The sequence below is a fragment of the Gekko japonicus genome, unplaced genomic scaffold, assembly GCF_001447785.1.
Source record: "Gekko japonicus isolate JY-2015 unplaced genomic scaffold, Gekko_japonicus_V1.1 scaffold685, whole genome shotgun sequence".
NCBI lineage: Eukaryota > Metazoa > Chordata > Lepidosauria > Squamata > Gekkonidae > Gekko > Gekko japonicus.
The window spans coordinates 497527-516973 of NW_015169795.1; the positions used below are offsets into that span (position 1 = coordinate 497527).

Here is a 19447-nt window from a genome sequence, read left to right on the forward strand (position 1 = left end):
CCCCTTCTTCTCCTTGAAACAACACCTTCCCATGGTGCTGGAGTCCCTTTTTTTTCATTCCTCCTGGCCTTCCTCTACAATATCCAAGGGTCAGCCAGCCGTCATGACTCCTGCAGTCACCAAACAAATCCCCCATAACCCCTTTTCCTTGCTGACCACTTCCTTCCCCTGCGTCAAACCCATGCCTTGCTGGGACATTGGAGTCCCAACTAAATATCTAAAAGATTCCCCTGGGGCCCCTCTTCAACAGCCAGGGATCCAGTTCCCAGCACCCCCTTCACTGCTGGTGTGAGCAAACCCCCTATTTCACCTTCTCCCCTTGAAAAAGACACCTTCTGGGGTGCTGGAGCTCCTGATCTTTCACTGCTCCCACCTCCTGGCCTTCCTGTACAATGTCCAAGAGTCAGCCAGCCGGCATGCCCCCACAACCACTGAAAAATCCCTGTACCTCCTTTCCTCTCTTCACCTCCTTCCTCCTGAAGCCCCACCTGTCCTAGAAGGCCCGGGGCCACTCCTACCAAACTCTCCTCCACCTTTTGGGCACTTTTAAAGTCTTAAATACCGTCTCTTTAAATGCACTTGTTGTCTCTTTAAATGCACTCGCCGAGTCCACAAATGCACTTAAAGGGTTGTTCGTGGCAGCGCAAGACAGGGATTAATTTCAGCTTTTATTTGGGATCCAGCCATTGGTAGCCGAATCAGATTAGAGAATCTGGTTCAGCTGAATAAATACTTGGAAAATACTGATAAGGTATTTTTTGGGTATTTATTCGGCTCGGTATAAACCGAATGTACACCCCTAGTTATAAATGCAGCATATTATTGAGTGGGATTGAGAAAATGAAACCTATTCTGTTCAAAAAGCAAGACCTATACTTGATCCAGTCTACTCAAGCCCAACATCTGTAACGACAAAAAAAAAATTGCATGTGTAAATTAGCCCCTTCTTGCATAACTACAGCATGGGGAACCTCTATATCCAGTATAGTAGGCTGGGTAGGCTGTCATACCAGGGCTGGAGAGACCCAGTTTCAAATATCCACTTAGACTTGAAAGTTTACTGGATAATCTTGGATTCCTTCATCCTAATTTACCTCAAAGGATTGTTGTTAGGGTGAAATAAAGGAGAGAAGAACCATGTTCACTACCCTTGGAGGAAGGTCAGCATGAAATGTAGTAAGTCTAAGCAAGGGTTCCCAACATTTTTGGACTGCAGGCACCTTTGGAATTCTGGCACAGGGTGGTGGGCACAACCACAAAATGGCCACTGCACGAGTGTCATGGTGCCATGTAAGTGACCTGTTGTTGATGTCATGGCTACTTCCTATGCAATGTCAAATGTAATGCAGCTGCCTCTCTCAAAATACCCCAGTTTCTAGAGCAGGTGACGCTGGTGTGGAAAGGAGCCATATTCCCATGTGACCTGGGGCTTCTAGCATTACTGTTGTGGTACCAGAAGAAGCTGCATACCACAAAGATAAGAGCAGAAGGAACCTTCTGTTAACTTTGGTCCTTTTTAATGCCGGAAAATTGTGTTCAGTAATATATAAAAAAGAAGCTGTCACAATGTGTATATAATCTTTCACTCATTTATGAGAACCAAATATCTTCATGATATCTGAATAAGAAAAGTATCAAAGTAGCATAAAACATGATGTGTTGTTTAACTGGAGTTGTATACACACACACACACACACACACACTGTACTCAGTAACCAATGCCACTGCTTTGTGCAGCATTTTTTTAAAAAAGCCAAACAAGACAAGGAACGGCAAACTTCTAATGCTGTGTGAAATATTTTCTTCCTCTGATTTCAGGTACACACCCACCTTCAAACAAGAAAAAAAAGGTCTCTCTTTGTAGTCCTTAAAAACAGAGCTCTGTTAACACTCCTCGCCTCCCTTTTCTCCAGATACAGTAGGGCCTCCTAACAAAGCAAGGGGCAGAGTGCACCCGTAAAAAGTTGTTTGCATTTATAGTGCGAACTGGAATGTTTCAGGTAATTAGATAAAACCCTGCATTGACCCAATGAGGCATAACACTGATAAAACTGTGTACCTACTGCATTCAACAAATGTAGGTTAAAGACCTTTGCCTACCACACAGATAGAACCCTGTAATCAGAATTGGGACTCCCACATCTTGGCTCTTAAGGCAGTGGGGATAAGTGTAGGGTTTAATACAGGTAATTTTTCAACAGCGGCATTTATTTTTCATGCACTTGGAATGTGTCTCCTTATCACTACCCACATATACCCACTCCATTTGCATTGTGACATGACAGTGAGTTTGTTTTAATGCACAGAAAGGAGAATGAAAGGATCAGTGTCTCTTTTAAAAAAAAACAAAAACAAAAAAAAGAGAGCTGGAGATATCACTTTTCACATTATTTTATTTGCGAGTAACTCAAGCACATCATTTCTGGGTTGCCATTGTTCAAGGGAAAATGTGATTTCTATCTGATGGCTTTTCACAACATTTGACTTCACATGGGAAGCCATTGTTGGCTTTTTGATCAAAGTGCCATGATGTTTTTACAAGAGATGACTGATGAGCTGTACAGACATAGATCATTGTCAAAGGCAAGGAAAAAAATTGATGGCAAATGCTTTTATCATTTTCCAAGTTCTTGCTAGAAAGCCTTTCCATTGATCAGCAGAGTAGCTAGAGAAAGCAGGAGTGATTACATTTGATTAGGCTTTCTTAAAACCTGTCACACAAGCTTTAGATATAGTTACCTGTGTAATTTACATTCCTGAAAACAGGGGGGGGGGATCATTCATAAGGCTTAATGGTGTTTACATGTGGTTAAGAGATTTCCCCTCCCCCTCAAATTGCTGAAATGAAACTTTGCATTTATTGTTCACTAGATTCTCAGGTAAATTTGTGTTGTTCTTTACGACTACATAGCTTGGGGCTGGTATGCATTTTACATCTGCCACATGGAAGCCAGTCTAAAATTCATGCCACATGTCAAGCCATTCATGGGTTCTTGGAATGAAGTGAGGGTTTTTTTCTTCCATGTTACCCCAAGACTTTTTTTTTTTTTACTGTTTACAGTGGCATGGAGAAAATTGCCCAAGCAGTGTGGCCAACAGCTGCACACCAACCATGCTGTGCTATCAGTTATTAAACTATCTCTGTGTTATTTTGAATCATCATAATAGGGCTTTAGTCCCTTTTTGGCAAGCACATCTTTCGTCGTGGTTGCATTACGGCAGAGAAACTGAGAAAGCCAACTTTGAAGTCTTTGGGAGGCCTTCCTTCCCTCCCAGATACGTGTTGAGGCCCAACAGATAAATCTCATCTGTGGGTCCAGATATGGGTCGGTTGCCAGATTAGGATCTAAGAGCCCCCTTCTAAGTAACAAGCCAGCAGAAGATGCTTTGGTCTTGAGAACATGATTAACTCATTTTAGCTTGGTTCTGATACAACTCCAAGCTATGGTTGGTGCTACAAGAACCAGTCAAGGAACCCTGGATATGGGCGCTCACTTGTTCCTTGTGCATGGTGAGCTAATGTGTTGCTTCCTGCTTTTCAGCAGAGCATAATTTCCTGTTACTCAAACTGGCAAACTAACTTCCCTGAAAATTAGGATTGCAAACTAGGAATAAATCATATTCTCATAATTTATAGGAGGGGAGTCTCCTTTGATCTTTGCTTGGCTCCAACATAGATGAGGAAACCACGTTCAGGCTTTGGGCTCTAGAAATTCTTTTTTGCTAGAGTGCTCTGTTGCAATGTTTGGGTCTGATTTATTGTCAGAAGACGGTTTGTTGAGGTCAAATATTAGGAGAAATCTGCAGAGCATTTATTCGGATTAATGGGACTATTTTTACATTTTAGCTTTGTTTGAGACCTGCCCCACCACCCCTCAGTCAATGATGAGAATATGATTTGTTCCCAGTTTGTTCCTTTTATTTGGATTCCTGCAGGCATTAGTAGTGCAGTTAACATTTTAGAGGGTTTTTCCCCCAAGTCAGCAAATGTTTAATTTTAAAATGTAAGACAAAAAATGAAAGGTGGTCTTGACTCCTTCCCTTGGATAATATTTTCTGAGTACTGATGGTTCTAATATTTGATCCAAGTCTACAGAAGTAGCGGATTTTTGGACTGACCTCCCATTAGCAGTATTCAGATAGCACAAAAGGATATGAAAACTTATTTTTAAAATAGCCAGTTTCTGCAATTTTCTTTTTAATAGCTGCTGCAGAGGTAATTGGTGTGTTTTAAAACTTCTTTTCTAAGCTCCCTTTCCCATCAACAGGCCTGCAAGGCAGCTTCCAATAGGAAGAAAAAAATCTAGATCACACCAATAAAGAATAAAAAATATTAAAATCAACAGAGAACTAACATTACCTTCTAAAATCCAGTCAAAATAAAACTCTTGCTTCCCTGAAGGCAAGTGGGAAACAGCCTAAAAAGCATCATATGGGAAGACTATTTCCCAGACAGGGTCTCATTACTGAACAGGCTTTCCCCTAGTGGATGCCACCTTCACTTAAGGATGGTATCTACAGCAGTACCTTGCCTGAAGACCTAATACTTAGGGAAGACACCTATGAGAAAGAGAGAGCACTGTATGTGGTGTATTTGATATGCCTGCTCTGATCCTGCTGTTTTGCATTCTTCCTTGAGTCTCAATGAGAAAGGTAGACTACAAATAAAATAAATAAAAATTCCCAGCAAGTTGATGTTAATTTGGTAATATGGTGAAGTGGTTCAAGTTTGGAGCTAATTTGCCTTTTGCCAGGCTCCTAGAAAAAACGCCTGTTACTTTCCCCTTAAGCATTCTCCCCAGGGAGCTCATGCTTTCCTTCCATCTTGCACGTCATCGACCCAGAAATTATCCAAATTCTTTTTCTGATTTAACACTCACTAAACTTCTGCCTAAAGGATAGTAACACGGGCTTGAAAGATGCTGAAAGAATAAGCCACATTTGGTAGTTGTGCCAGTAGACTTCAGCTATGTATGAAAAACAGAGTTGTTTTTAAATCACAAACACAGACATGAGCACTAGGAAGTAATACAATTCAATAAAATGAATGCATCTATTTTTCATTTCATTTATTACACTCCATAGTCAGCCAACACTAATGTAAAAGCACAAACGAAACACAAAACTGAGCCGGCCATGGCTGGGAGGGTGGGGTATAAATAAATAAATAAATGAACTATATACTATTAGCCACCCATGGCCAGCCTCTGTGGATTGCCGCTATGTGGAGGCTAAAGAGATTTTCCTGCACACTTGGGGCATTCCGTAGGTTTGCAGAAAAATCTAAAAATACAAAAATCTCTAAAAATCTAAAAATAGAAAAATACACACGGGGGTTTAAATCCCTGCAAAGTAAAAGTAAAACAGCATTCTCTGCACTTGCACAGAGAACGCACTTAGCTCTGGCAGCCAGTGGCGGTGGCACTGGGAAGACACACTGGGTTTGGCAGTAGCACAACTAGGGAAGCCTCGCTGGGCCCAGCGGCATTGGCTGCACAGCCCAGAAGCCCACTGAAGAAGAGAAGAAGAGATTGGATTTATACCCCGCCCTTCACTACCAAAAGGTGTCCCAGAGCGGCTTACAAACTCCTTTCCCTTCCCTTCCCCACAACAGACACCCTGTGAGGTAGGTGGGGCTGAGAGAACTCTGACAGAAACTGCTCTTTTTTCAAGAACAGCTGTGCCGGAATTATGGCTTGCCCAAGGTCATACAGCCAGGTGGAAGTGGAGGAGTGGGGAATCAAACCCGATTCTCCCAGATTAGAGTCCGCGCACTTAACCACTACACCAAACTGGCTCTCTGAGCCCAGAAGGAGCTGCTCCAGCCTGGCCCAACCCAATGGCAGAGGTCAGCAGCCTCAGCAGAGGAGGCCAGCAGTTACGGTGAGCCAGGCCGCAACACCAGAGGGAGCCAGCAGCTGCATCAGTCCCAGTTGTGGTCGCAGACAAGGCTTGCAGCCTTGCTGAGCCCAGCCGCTGCGGTGGCAGATGCCAGGAGCCACTCTGGGCCCCACTGTCACAGTACACATCAGAAGCCACTCCAGGCTTGGCTGCGGCATCGGTGGACACCAACCATTACTCTGGGCTTGGCTGCAGCATCAGCAAATGCTGGGAGCCACTCTGGACTCTGCCATGGCAGTGGCGGATGCTGGGAGCTGCTCCAGGCTCAGAGCTGCTCCCAGACACCACCAACACTGCAGCCAGGCTCCAAGGTGAAGCCTGAACACAACAGCTCATCCATGGGAGGATAGGTTCCCCCACCCGGGCAGGTTTTGCAGGCCCTCCCTTGTAAAACATATAAAAACAATTTTAAAAATTGAACTTCATTAAATACTAGTTTCAGTGATACAAGGTGATTAATAAAAAGATTGAAGCATATACTTCCTTATGAACTATGAATACATCTCATAGTCCTTAACTCCTTATTTCAGTACAATCTTTCAAAAAATCACAGATCTTAGGGTTTGCTGATGATGGCAAATTCACATCTGGTGGACATGCCCTATAATGCAAGAATACTGATATGTTCGGAATCACTATAGATACCCTTCAAGATCACTTGCTTTAGTCTGTGTTTAGTGTGTTAGAAGATCTGCTAACAAACCACAGTAGGACAGACAGTTATATCTTACAATTGGCAGAAGTCTAATTCACTCAACTAATGGTTGCAGAAAATTTAAGACATTGCTAAAAGGACATAGTTGGCACAATCAGGATGAGGCCAGATAGACAAAAAGCCTGTGTGTTGTTTTTTTTTAGGGGAGTTGATTGCCTTCCATTGGGATTCCAGGAATAGAGATTCAATTAGTGTTCTGTCCCCTTTTCTCCAGAAATTAGAGAAAGAAAACAAAGGCTATCAAAAGAATATTTGAATTACTAGCTTGTCAAATATAAGTGCTCCTTTTTTGTTGTAGCAGAAGTATTATCTTTAATCAACAAAATGAGGTTATAGTACTTAGAAGTGTTTGTTAACCTTGTTTGTGCAAGGTTGATCACTAGGACTATTGAAACACTTGATGGTCCCTTAATTCTAAGGGCCTGTTTATTTATAACCTTTACCTAGTAACCCTTATTTTAAGGCTACACACCTCTTTTTGATGGTTCCATGTTGTCTACTTGGCCACTTACAAGTTCTGTAGCATTGTCACGTTTATCAAATTCATTTAGGCATGTAGCTGCACATTTTTTAAACCCATAGCTTGTTGGTATAAAGTACATGGATTTAGAGAGCTCTCTAGTGGTAGAAGTTCTGAAACACAGCATTAAAAACATTTATATTAGTCAAAACTAGTTCATACATTTACACCACTGTGAACCCACCTTCACATCATGAATCGGTAGCTCCTAGATCTAACTAGTCTCAACACACGATAGCTTATTGATCCAAAATTATCATAGCTGTTAACCATTGATGCTCATATTATGAGTTTTGCATCTCATACATAATACCTGTAAATGAAAAAAGTGAAGCAGTGCTGTTTATGTAGCACCGTAATCTGGCTGGTTTATGATGTGGGGAATGTTTTAATGTACTGGTCTGTTGATTTTGATGCAGTTTTAATTGAGGTTAAATGCTGTACATTATGGATTGTTACACACTTCCTTTGTTGTAACCCACTCTGGGGATTTGTTAAGAAGGCAAGGCGGACTATAAGTGCTTTTAATACTATATCAAAAAGACAGTTCGGCTGTCCTGCAGGCTTCCAGTTGTGAGGGATACTTTCCAGCTTGTTAAACTTGAGAATGTGGGCAGGACCCTTAGAGAAATGAAACGGGCTTCACCACTGACCTTTCTGGCTGGTTGAAAATGCTGGGGATGGGAGGGGGAGCTGGTTGGATTGGAGAAGTCATAAGTCCATCCTTAAGAGACAGCAATGTTCCCTCTAAGCCCCACAGTGCTGTGAGCAAAACTTCTACCTCATGAGCAAAAAAAGCTAATAGAATTAAAGTTTTGAGCGAGTCTACATTTGACTATCGCATAAATTACTTTTTAGATTGTTACCATAACCTTGTAAAAATCTCAGAATGAATTCTTTTAAACTATATTTAAACTATATTTTAAGAATAATGTAAACATTATAAGAGAAAACAGAATCAAGTCAAATTTCATTACAGAAAATGTTGTCCTCTGTGGGGATAGACCTGGCCTCCAGAGGTCTATAACCTGCCCCTGTCCACAATATTGGTAGATCTGGCTTCTGACTGTCGTCTTGTGCTGAGCCTTAGAAAACATACTAGCACTTGGGGGTGGGGACTCTTGCAGTCTACTTTTTTTTGGGGGGGAGGTTACTGAAATATGACAAATTACACGTATAACAGAGGTGGAACAATCACTGTAAGAACCCTGCCTAACCTAACAAACAGGAAATTGCTATCAACCTGCCCAAACTACTTATTTATTCAAATATTTATATCCCACTTTTCCTGTGACTCAAGGCAGCTTACAAATCATAGTGAAAAACATAACGGGGTGCAAAAAATCGATTTCTTTTTCTGGCTCCATTATAGCCCATGGGGACCATTATAGTCAATGGGCCCCATAGGCTATAATGGAGAATCAATCTGGGGCTATTTGGGGGGCTGGGTTTTAGGTAGAGGCACCAAATTTGTACAATATCTGCAGGTATCTCTCCTCAAACCTCCCCCCAAGTTTCAAAAAGATTGGACCAGGGGTCCAATTCTATGGGCCCCAGGAGGAGACATCCCCTGATCTCCATTGTTTTCAAGAGAGGACAAAATGCCTTAGTGTGAGCAGAAGCTAAGATCCCTGAGCTAGCAACCAAAATTCTGTGCACTAGCTCTCCTTAGTGCAGTTTAGAAGGAACTTTGTTTTTTGAAAGGCTTTTGAAAGAATCTGTGGTGGGGCTATTGTTGAAGAAGCCCTGACTTTCCAGTCTTAATTTCTGGCCAGTATTCTGTTCCTGGGCAAGACATTTGAGCAAGTGGTGTCAACACAGTTGCAGAAATTCCTGGAGGAAATTATATAGGCCTGTTTAGTCCTGGTTTTCGAGAACAAAATTACCTCGGTCATCTGAATGGATTATCCAGAGAAGGAAACTGGGAGCCAGGTGAGGCAGGTAGTATATCCCTGTTGTTTTTTCTCTACCTCTCAGCAACATTCAGTGTCTAGTATGCCATTCTTCTTTGTAGGGTAGGTTTCAAGAGGTGTTTCTGGCAGAATGTTGCTATTTCGCATGGCCATTGAGGTGCTGCAGAATTTGGCCTTGTCCCCTATGCCTTGTTTACATGAAGCTGCTGGGGAGGTTGCTTTGTTCATTATTACTTAATTTGATCTTGTTCTAGTTTTTAGTTGCTGTCTTCAGACATTGGCTCTTGTTGTTTTATAATACTGCTGTGTTTTTATTAAATCTGTAAGACATCCTGGAGGTCCTTAGGGAACAAAACCAAATTCTGGAACACCCCAAAGGCCATGGGATGGAGCAACATTTCCCCAGGATAGAAAAATACCCTAAGAAATACTTCTTAGTCGTTTATTATGAAGTGCATTTATAGTCTTACCTGTATACTGATTTACTTTGTCACTATTATTTTTAGATTTATGCAGAATTTACAAACAGAGGTACAAGAAATGGAATTTATCCAGTTTTCCAAAGGTCTAAGCTTCATGACAAAAGAGGACTTCCTCGAGTGGTTGTTGTATTTTACTGATGAGGAAAACAATGACACTTATTGGCAAAATGTGAAGGAGAGAATCCAGCCAGGAGAGGTTAGTACAGAGTGTCTAAACCTTATTTTTTCCCCCTAATATTGAATTGAAGATCATTGGTGCCAGATTTCTTTGCTTCATTGATTTTTTTCAATATTTCTGACTTTGAATTATTATGTATCAGTTTAATACCCATGATGAAATTTGGATGTAGTTTGCTTAATTGTAAGCCTCATCTAGTTCTGTTTTGGTATTCTAGTATATAAGTATAGAGGAATTTAAGACTTTCTGCCAGTTTACAAACCGCCTTGAAGACTTTTCAATCGCCTTGAAAATGTTTACTGTAGCCAACCGTCCTGTTAAACAAGGTAAGAAGTGCACAATTTTGTATATTTAAAATTTTAAAGATTATGATTATGTGCATGATTCCTGGAAACATGTACTCTAAATACCAGTATATGATGCTAGTATCCCCTTGTACAGGAGAATCCTACACCATAAGAACGTAAGAGAAGCCATGTTGGATCAGGCCAGTGGCCTGTCCAGTCCAACAGTCTGTCACACAGTGGCCAAATCCCAGGTGCCATCAGGAGGTCCACCAGCGGGGCCAGAACTCCAGAAGTGCTTCCACTGTTGCCCCCCAAACACCAGTTCACAATATCCAAACTGCAGTGGTTTATTTTGATTGCCAGAAGATGATTGCTAGGACAGTCATCAGTACTGCTCCTTAACCAAGCAAGCAGGCTGGTGCCACTGTTTAAGGCACTGGAAGATGGTGACTGGCCGTCCTCTTCCAGTGGGCAAGGCAAATAATGGTAAAGTGGCTCCAAACACATTCTTCCAATAAGAAAGTAGTATACCAAATGGTCCCCAAATGTCACATTTTCTGCTTCACACTGCACAAGAAGTTAAAAATATACTGATCTGCAAGTGCACTTAAGAGTCTGTGTTTATTCTGTCCCTTCTATTGTGCAAAAAAGGGACTTGCGACCTTCTCATTTTGGCTTTGTCTGCAGTATAGATATGCACACTCCCTGTTCTCACATTACAAGAAGTGATGAAAAGCTGGAGTCCACGAGCATGGCTCTACTGCCACTGTTTGTGCAACAGCTGAAGTGGCCCTTAAACAGCCTTTTTCAGAGCTGAACCCTCAAGGAGGGACTATATGGAGTCAGTTTACTGCTGTTCATCCTGATCATTTGAAAAAACACTCTAGTGGAATTCTAATTATGGTAGCTCAGAAATAACAATATCTGCCTTGCTTCACAAACATCCTAGTTTTTTTCTATTAGCTGTTGCGTCACCATAGCTTGGGTAGTGGTCATCTGTTACATCTACAACTGTAACTGTGCACACATAATACCTTGTATCTGAGCATGGATGGTATTGCTCTAATTGTATCTGATGAAGTGTGGCTCTTCGTACTTTCTTCCCCATTTTACATGTTGTGCATACTATCTTTGTTAAATACGGTAGGACCGCACGGAACGATCTTTACCTTGAAAATGTCATACCTTAAATGAAACCTTGGCCTGTAAAGTAATGCAAAATGGAAAAAAGAGGTCAAACACTGTCCTTCTTCTGCCTAAGGCATAGGCGTAATCTTCGTGGGGGCAGCGGGGCGTTAGCCCCCGCCGAAATTTTCAGGAAGGTGCTCAGCCTCCCCCGGGAGCCACCCTTGCTCCTAGCAAAGCAATGCCTCTGGCCCAGCCCCAGCCCCCCCCCCCGGGAAATTGGAAAGTCTACACCGTTGGCTTACTCTAACTGAAGTGACTCAGCTCCTTATGGGAGAGGAAGGCTTCCAGTTTTGCTCAGTGGAAGGGGAGAATAGGGGTAGGCTCCATCCCAGTATCACGGAGAATTACAGCGTTTTTTTAAAACTCTTCTTGAGCAACTTCCAGTAAAATAGCTGTTTTCAGCAAATTTTTATCCGTCCCCTATGAAAGCAGTGTTTCGAAAGCAGCCTTAACACTTGCATTATGCAACACTGTCAATAAGCCTGCATGCATTCTGTTCACACAACTCAAATAATGTGACAGACTGCTCAGAAGGAATAATTTATTTCTAAAATTCTTTCAGTACTGTAAAGAGATCCATAATCCTACCAGCTAGTTATCTTTTTTCCCTTTAGTTTTTACTATGCTATTTGTTGTGTATTGTGCTAGCTGAATTCAAAAGAGCTGTGAAAGTGGCCACGGGAGTGGAGCTCTCAGATAATGTTTTGGACACCATCTTCAAGGTTTTTGATCTAGATGGAGACCATTGCCTCAGCCATGCAGAATTTCTTGGAGTCCTAAAGAACAGGATGCATCGAGGTTTAAGGGTAAGTAACAAAGACTCAAAACATTTCTGTTGGATGTTTTAGATAACTTAAATGTATGCTGCTGTAAACAACTAACCACTCAAAGTACAGACGATATAAATGGAAACAAATGATAGTAAGGGAAGAGGAAGGAATTATAAATGAAAAATAGTGGGCTTCCTAATTAAAGTGAGCTTCTATAGGTCAGTTAATGCTGAGCTACAAATTAGGACATCACTGGTTTAATCTCACTTCTACCATGAACTCAAACAGTTAGACAAGCCACACTCTCAGTCTGTCTCCCATTGGTAAAATGGGGATAATATTGGTAAAGGTAAAGGATTATTGTAAAAATTACAGCAGGGGTGTCAAACATAAGGCCCGGGGCCAGAACTGGCCCATCCAGGGCTCTTATGCGGCCTGTGAGAAACTAGTGCCAGGGAGGGTAGAGGAGACTGTTTATGGGGGAGTGGGTGGAGTCACCCCAATTGTGGCTTCGGCCTGGCAGAACAACCTCATCTATAGCAGTCAAGCAGCGTGGGAAGCATCTGCCCAGTGCTGCACCACTGGATCTCCAGTCCACCCATATGGGTTTTCCTTTGCACACACACACCCAGCCTACGGGGCCTTGCAGTGAGGATACACCAACTCACAACTTATGGCACACATGGCCTTGGCCTGGCCCGACAAAATTATGTTTATGTCAGATCTGGCCCTCATAACAAATGAGTTTGACACCTCTGGATTACAGGATAATGAAATAATATTATTTTAAATTTGTTTCTTATTGATGTATGCTGCAAATTAGTCTCTTTTCCTGAATGCCCAAACTCATGCAGGGTCCATCTAATCCATTTCAATATAAGAATTTTTTTAAAGACAAGATATTTCAGAATCACTGGGGTTTGAATATAATCCACTCTTGGATCCATTATATCCAATTTGACTTTCAGATAAGCCTTATCATTTAGATTGCTGTAGCAGAGGCAGGGAGCAGGAGAGTTCTCTCTGTACCGAACATGCCTGTGTCAGCAGACTGGGGAAATGCCGATCTGCTTTAGGTGGAACACTCTTTTTAGCCCCTAAACATGAGAGCAAAACTCATCAGTTGACTCTTCCCCAAGACTTTACATCAGTTGATTACATCCTCAGGTTAGGTTGCCGATTGGTTCTGGAAGTGTGTCTCCCAGGTATATGGGAGGCTGGTTTGAACGGATACTTTTCCCCATGCGCTGTGGTTCAACCTAAAGTGGCTCCAGCAGAGTGCTACGTGCCCTTCTGGATACTCTGTGTACTGGTGGAGTCCGTGTAGGTGTCCTCAGTGGGGCAAAAGCACCCTCAAGACCGTTTTAGATTGGGAAAATGATGCAGGGAGGTTAAGTCCCCTTTCCATGCATGCCACAGTAAAAATCTCAGTCGGGTATATGTGTACCTACAAGGCATGGATTCCCAGAACACATATGCTGACCCAACCCAGAGGTGTAGGGGAGGGGCCTGTGACTCAGTGGTAGGGCATCTGCTTAGCATGTAGAAAGTTCAATCCCCAGCATCTCCACTTAAGGATCAAGTAGTAGGCAAAGTAAAATACCTCTGCCTGAAACCATGGAGAGCCCCTACCAGTCTGAGTAGACAATACTGACCTTGATGAACCAGTGGTCTGATTCAGTATAAGGCAGCTTCATATGTTCATGTCCCTGGGAGGGAACAGGTATTATCTGGTTAGGCCCCCAGCCATGAAATTAATTGGGCCATTCGCTCCCTCTCAGACTAATCTACCTCACAAGATTATTGCAAAAATAGAATGGAGGAAAGGTGGACCATGTATGCTCTTCTGAGATCCCTGGAAGATATTTACAGCAAATGTACTGAGTATGCAAAATAGCAAAGGCTGGCATTGAAATCTTAAGTGTGCAGATGCTAATACCTATGTCAGTCTTTTCACAGTGTAATTCTACATGGTAAATTGCCTTCAGGATTAGCTTTCACCATATGGAGAAATGCGTAGTATTCCACAACATTTTCTTTTACTCAAGTTAATATTCTCACTGTTTGTTAAATTTATAGCAGATGTTCCAAACATGGTGTCACTGAGCGCCATGGTGCACACCAAAACCTTTTACAGCTCCCACCAAGTGTTTTTAGAAAGTGGGCGGGACTGGGTGCAGCTTTTGCCCAGCAAGGCTTCTGATTGGCCACTGGAGATTTGGTTGGCTGTGTAGATTTTTTTTTTACAATGCCTGGCAGCAGCTGCCATCACAGCACTAGGGTTTTCACTGTGTGACTAATGGTAAGCTGAGGCAACCATTTGTAGCTGGTTCCACCTCCTGCAGCAGCCATTTTTCATGTCTGTGCCCACCATGCTGTGCCACAGGCTCAAAAAGGTTGGGGACCCCTGATTTGTAGCACGAGGAAAATAGATAGAGAACCTTCAGGGGAATTGCAAATTATGTGCTTCTCCCGACATCCAGTGAAATTTTATCAAAACTTCTATTGGATTTAATGGATAATAAAAGTTTGACAAGCAATCATATGGAAAGTTACTCTGTTCTAGGTCCACTGAAATCAATGGGCTAACACTGGAGTTACTCTACACAGAATTGCACTGTTAGGAACTTAATAAAAGTAGTGCAATGACTGCAAGTTTTTTTAAAACAGGTTCCTCAGCAGCAAGGAATCCAAGGCTATTGGAAATGCGTGAAGAGAGAGAGCATTAAAGGAGCCAAAGAAGTCTGGAAACAAACTGGGAAAAGTCCTTTTTAAAAACGCCCTGAAATACTTCGTCTAGTCTTCCATGTCTAGATTTGCCTCGTTTTATGTATTACAGTTTGTATGCTAGTGATAGTAGATACAGCATAGTAAAATCATTTCATACTGTTAAGTACTGAAAGTATTTATTTTCTCACTGTAATTTTACATCTGTATACTCAGGCTTGCCTATGGAACTGTTATGATTTTCCAGTGTGTTCCTAACCAGAGTTACTGCCTTCTAAGTCCATTCAAGTCTATGGGCTTAGAAGGGTATAATTCTGCTCAGGTAATATAAGTGTTCTTATTCTTTCATTGATCGACGTGTGCCAGGAATTTAGTACAAGTTTCTAGTCTGAAGATGTTGTGGAAAGAAGCTAGATCTTATTCACAGTGCCAGAAGAGCTAAGATGTCATGCTTTTAAGGACGGGAGAGAACAAAACATGAACCTACAACTTTAGAGTGAATTTCATGAAGCCAACATTATTTTAAAACTGAAGTCTTGAAATCACTGATTAGTAGCCCCTCTGAATTCACAAGCTTTGAGTGACTCCAGGATTGCAAATGTAACAAATCACAGTTAAGTTTGTACTGAAATGCTACTTCTAAAACACAATATTGAAATCAGTCTTGCCTAGAAATACTTGTTCTGTATGTTAGTGATATTTTTGTATATTCCTGTATTTTTGTTCCTAGTAATTTATACAATTTTTTAAAACTATTCTGATTGCAGTAGACTTTGGTTCTCAGTCCAGACTGGAAATATGAAAATGTTTACATAAACTGGCAATCTGTAAACTTGTGAATATGTATAGACTAAACACTTCCATGAAACGACGACTCTTCTTATGGATACAAATACAATTAATTGCACTTTTCTGATTTATCCACTTGGTAGCAAAAATGTAAAATGTTTGCTTTCCTTTTGAGTTGTCTCATATGTACCAGAATTTCTTCATTTGACCAGAATAACTTTACGGTAGTGTTTGGTTTTGAAAGAAGGCACTTTTGGAAAGCCTGTGAGGGCAGAAGCTACAGTGAGAAGACTGAGCATGCGCTATTCTTCCCAGTTCCCGAGCTATTTTGCAGCACCTCAGATGCTTCATAACAGTATTTAACTCTTTGCCTTGTTTAGGTATAAAATAGCACATTATGCCCTTAGCCTCCTTCCCCTAATTTAGATATATATTTTTTTGGCTACATTTTTAGAAGGTAGTGAAATCTGATGCTGGTTGTAGGCAATAAAAGGGCTTCCATTGCAGTGCCTGAGCATGCTCTGTTGTGAGCATGCTCAGTAGCATTTTGTTGCAAAATCAGGCAAGTGCTGTTGCTACAATACTCCTGGTCTACCACTAAGTAACTGGCAAGCCTTTCTTCTCTTTGTAGTTCTAGTAATTGTTTGCAACTAACACAAAATGTGTCAGTCCAGCTTACTAGTTTATCGTGAATTTGGGGGAAGGTAGAGAATCCAGAGGTGAGAGGCCTAAAATAGCATAAACTGAAATGAGTGTGTGTTAGCTGAATAGAACTAACAAATTGGAGAACATTAATCCATAGCTTCAAGAGCAGTGGCTGGTTGCTGCCAGGTTAGATATGGTGCCCTGATCCTCTAATTGCCAGTTCACAAGCAAGAAAGAGTGGTAGCAGCAAAGGGACTTGCTAAGAACCCATTGCAGGGGTGGTGGCAGCAGCAGTGCCAGCCTACATTCTCCATCTCCTTGCGGATGGAGGGGGCCATGAGCTATGAACACAGTTTCTACATGTTCACTGTAATTTATTTTTAAACTTTTGCTTACCTGCAATTACTGTATTGACTACATATATACATGTCTTTATGGGTAGGAGTTCTTAGAATTCCAGTAGCTCAGACAAGAGCAACTTTTTCTACTATTCGTTGAAAGATACATTAGCCATAAAATTCTCTGTTAGCACAAACACTCCACACTTCCGCAGAGGAAATAAACTTTGCCTCCGAAGACTAAATAAATTGATTCCTGTTAATCCAACATGGGAGCTCCTAAGGTATTGGGGGGGGGGACTCTAAACAAGAGCAAGATGATAATAGAATGACATTCAGGCTAAAAAAAGGGTTTTACACCCTCTGGGTTGAAGATGGTAACAATATGTCAAAAACAGATCCTTAGCTGTCTTAACAAATGGTGCAGAAAGGAAATTTATTATTGGAATAATGAGCAGTATAAAAGTCTGGGTAGAAGACACATCGTTCTGGAATGGACCTTGAGAGAAGCCACACTATGGTATAGGTGGAGGGGAAAGAGGGAAAGGTTAGGCCATTGTTTTGGATGCAGTAAAAGAAGACTTTGATCCCCCATCTAATATATTTTTCATAAAGTTTACAGTAGGAAGCTTTGGAAAGTCCACAGTATTAAATATCCAACTGAATTGCATCTGAGTAAGCATGCATTATTGTCTATGACTTGATAATGAATGTTCCCCTGCTAAAGGGCTTTTGAGTGTCACTGTCATCTCTATTCCAGGGAAGACTCTATGAACTTAAATCTGTGGTGATTTAATAGCAAGCTGCCCATTTGAAGGCAAGCTGTGCTTCTCTGAGAGGGAGTAGAATGCCAACGTCAGCTTCTTATTTGTCAATTTGCACTGCATGAGCACACATTGTGGTGGATTGCTATGTATAATACTACCCTGAAGGAAGTCCTAATGTTAGAACACCAAAAATATTGTTATTAATATCACATCCAGTTGCTCTGCATTGCTAAGCCTCCATCAACATACTCTGTATGTTTAGTGCTGTCTAAATTCAGAGCCACAAGCAAAGCTCTGTTGAGGGCAGGGGACAACTTTATCCCCTTGTCCTTCCTTATTCCAGTCACCCCTCAACCTATATGGGTCCTACAACCCCAGAGATGGAAGGATTAGAGAGGAATGCAGGGGAAAATTGTGTGCCTTCAAACCCAGATGGTTGGGTACATACCAGGATTTAGTGCAATTGGATTCTTTAGCTCTGGTTTTATTTTATAACATTAATAGCTGAAATCTGTGTCTCCTTATATTCTGTACTTTTTCACTTTTTAAACTCTGTATTGGTTTGTGTGACTTCTTCACTTGCTAATAAATTTTGACTTTAAAACATTTGCTAATTAAATGTTCCCATTGTCCTCTTAATGTCATAGTGGGGAAACACATTGAGTAATATTAAATGCTGGCCTGTTGCAAAGAAAATGAGACGGCACTGTGTCTTCATACAAAATATTTCCCTTGAAACAAGGTCAGACAGCCTGTAACTCACTGAGGTTGGAAGCACAGAGAGGAGTGGTACTGGCCAAGCATTATGTTTGCTTTCTGGGTTTCATAGGAAACCATGTCCTTGCCCCAGTTGGCCTCTTAAGCACCTCTGATCCTGCTGGAGGCAGAAGTTGTATGTATAAGCACAAGTGGCAATAAGAACAGAACATAAAGAACAACCCCACTGGATCAAGCCAGTGGTCTATCTAGTTCAATATCCTGTATCACGGTGACCAACTAATAGTATAGAGACCAGGTCCTTTCCCTGATGTTGCCTCCTAGCAGTGGTATTCAAAGCTTTGCTGCCTCTGAATGTGGAAATTCCCTTTACTCACCACGGCTAGTAACCACTGCTGGACGTATCCTCCATGAATCTTTAAAATCCCCTTTTAAAGCCATCCATGCTTGTGACCATGCCTACATACTATGGCTTTGGGTGTCTCCAGGTTCTAGTACTATGGGGAGAGGGATAAAGGTTTTGTTTATCCACTTTCTCCACCCCATGTATTATTTTATAAACCTCTGTCCCTCTCTTGTCTGTTTCTGAACTGCGAAATCCCAGACTCTCCAGTCTTTCTTCACAGGAAAGGTGCTCCGACCCTTTAACCACCTTAGCTGCCCTCTGCTGCAGTTTTTTCCACCTTTTGTTGTTGTTGTTCAGTCACACAGTCGAGTCCGACTCTTCACTACCCCATGGACCACATCATGCCAGGCCCTCCTGTCTTCCGCCGTCCTCTGAAGTTGGCTCAATTTCATGTTCGTTGCATCTATGACACTGTCCAACCATCTCATCCTTTGCCATCCCCGTCTTCTTTGACCTTCAATCTTTCCCAGCATCAGGGTCTTCTCCAGTGGGTGCTCCCTTCTCATTTGGTGGCCAAAGTATTTGAGCTTCAGTTTCATTATCTGGCCTTCCAGGGAACAGTCAGGGTTGATTTCTTTTAGGATCGACTGATTTGATCTCCTTGCAGTCCAAGGGACTCTCAAGAGTCTTCTCCAGCACCATAATCCAAAAGAATCTTTGGCGCTTGGCCTTCCCTATGGTCCAACTCTCCACCTTTACAATACCCTTTTTGATGTACAGTGATGAGAATTGAACACAGCGTTCCAAATGAGGCCACACTGTATATCTAGACAGCAGCACTACAATACATACTTGCAGTCTCTTTCCTGATAATCCCCAGCATAGTTTGCCTCTTTCACTGTTGTCACACGCTGAGTTGACATTTTCATAGAGCTATCCACTACAAACCCAAGATCTCTTTTTCTTTCCTTCTAGTTGCGGCCATTTCAAACCCTATCACGTAAGATTTTTTGTTCTAGTGTATATTACCTTATGCTTATCTGCACTGAACTTCAGTTGTCATGTTATCCACTCACCCAATTTAGACAGATCCTCATAGATCTCTTTACAATCTTGCCTTAGTTTTCACCATCCTGAATAATTTATAAGCAAAATGAAATGGTA

General features: G+C 41.7%; 1 protein-coding gene across 1 annotated transcript in view; it reads left to right on the forward strand.

Moving 5' to 3' along the window:
* The window catches only part of MICU2 (mitochondrial calcium uptake 2), a 131616-nt gene extending 113838 nt beyond the window's left edge, over nt 1-17778 (forward strand). Inside the window, exons 9-12 of the mRNA XM_015417051.1 lie at nt 9556-9727; nt 9927-10035; nt 11833-11990; nt 14625-17778. Coding sequence (XP_015272537.1) covers nt 9556-9727; nt 9927-10035; nt 11833-11990; nt 14625-14729 — 544 coding nt within the window. The 3' untranslated portion in view covers nt 14730-17778. The remainder of the gene's footprint in view (nt 1-9555; nt 9728-9926; nt 10036-11832; nt 11991-14624) is intronic.
* Nucleotides 17779-19447: the final 1669 nt, after the last annotated feature.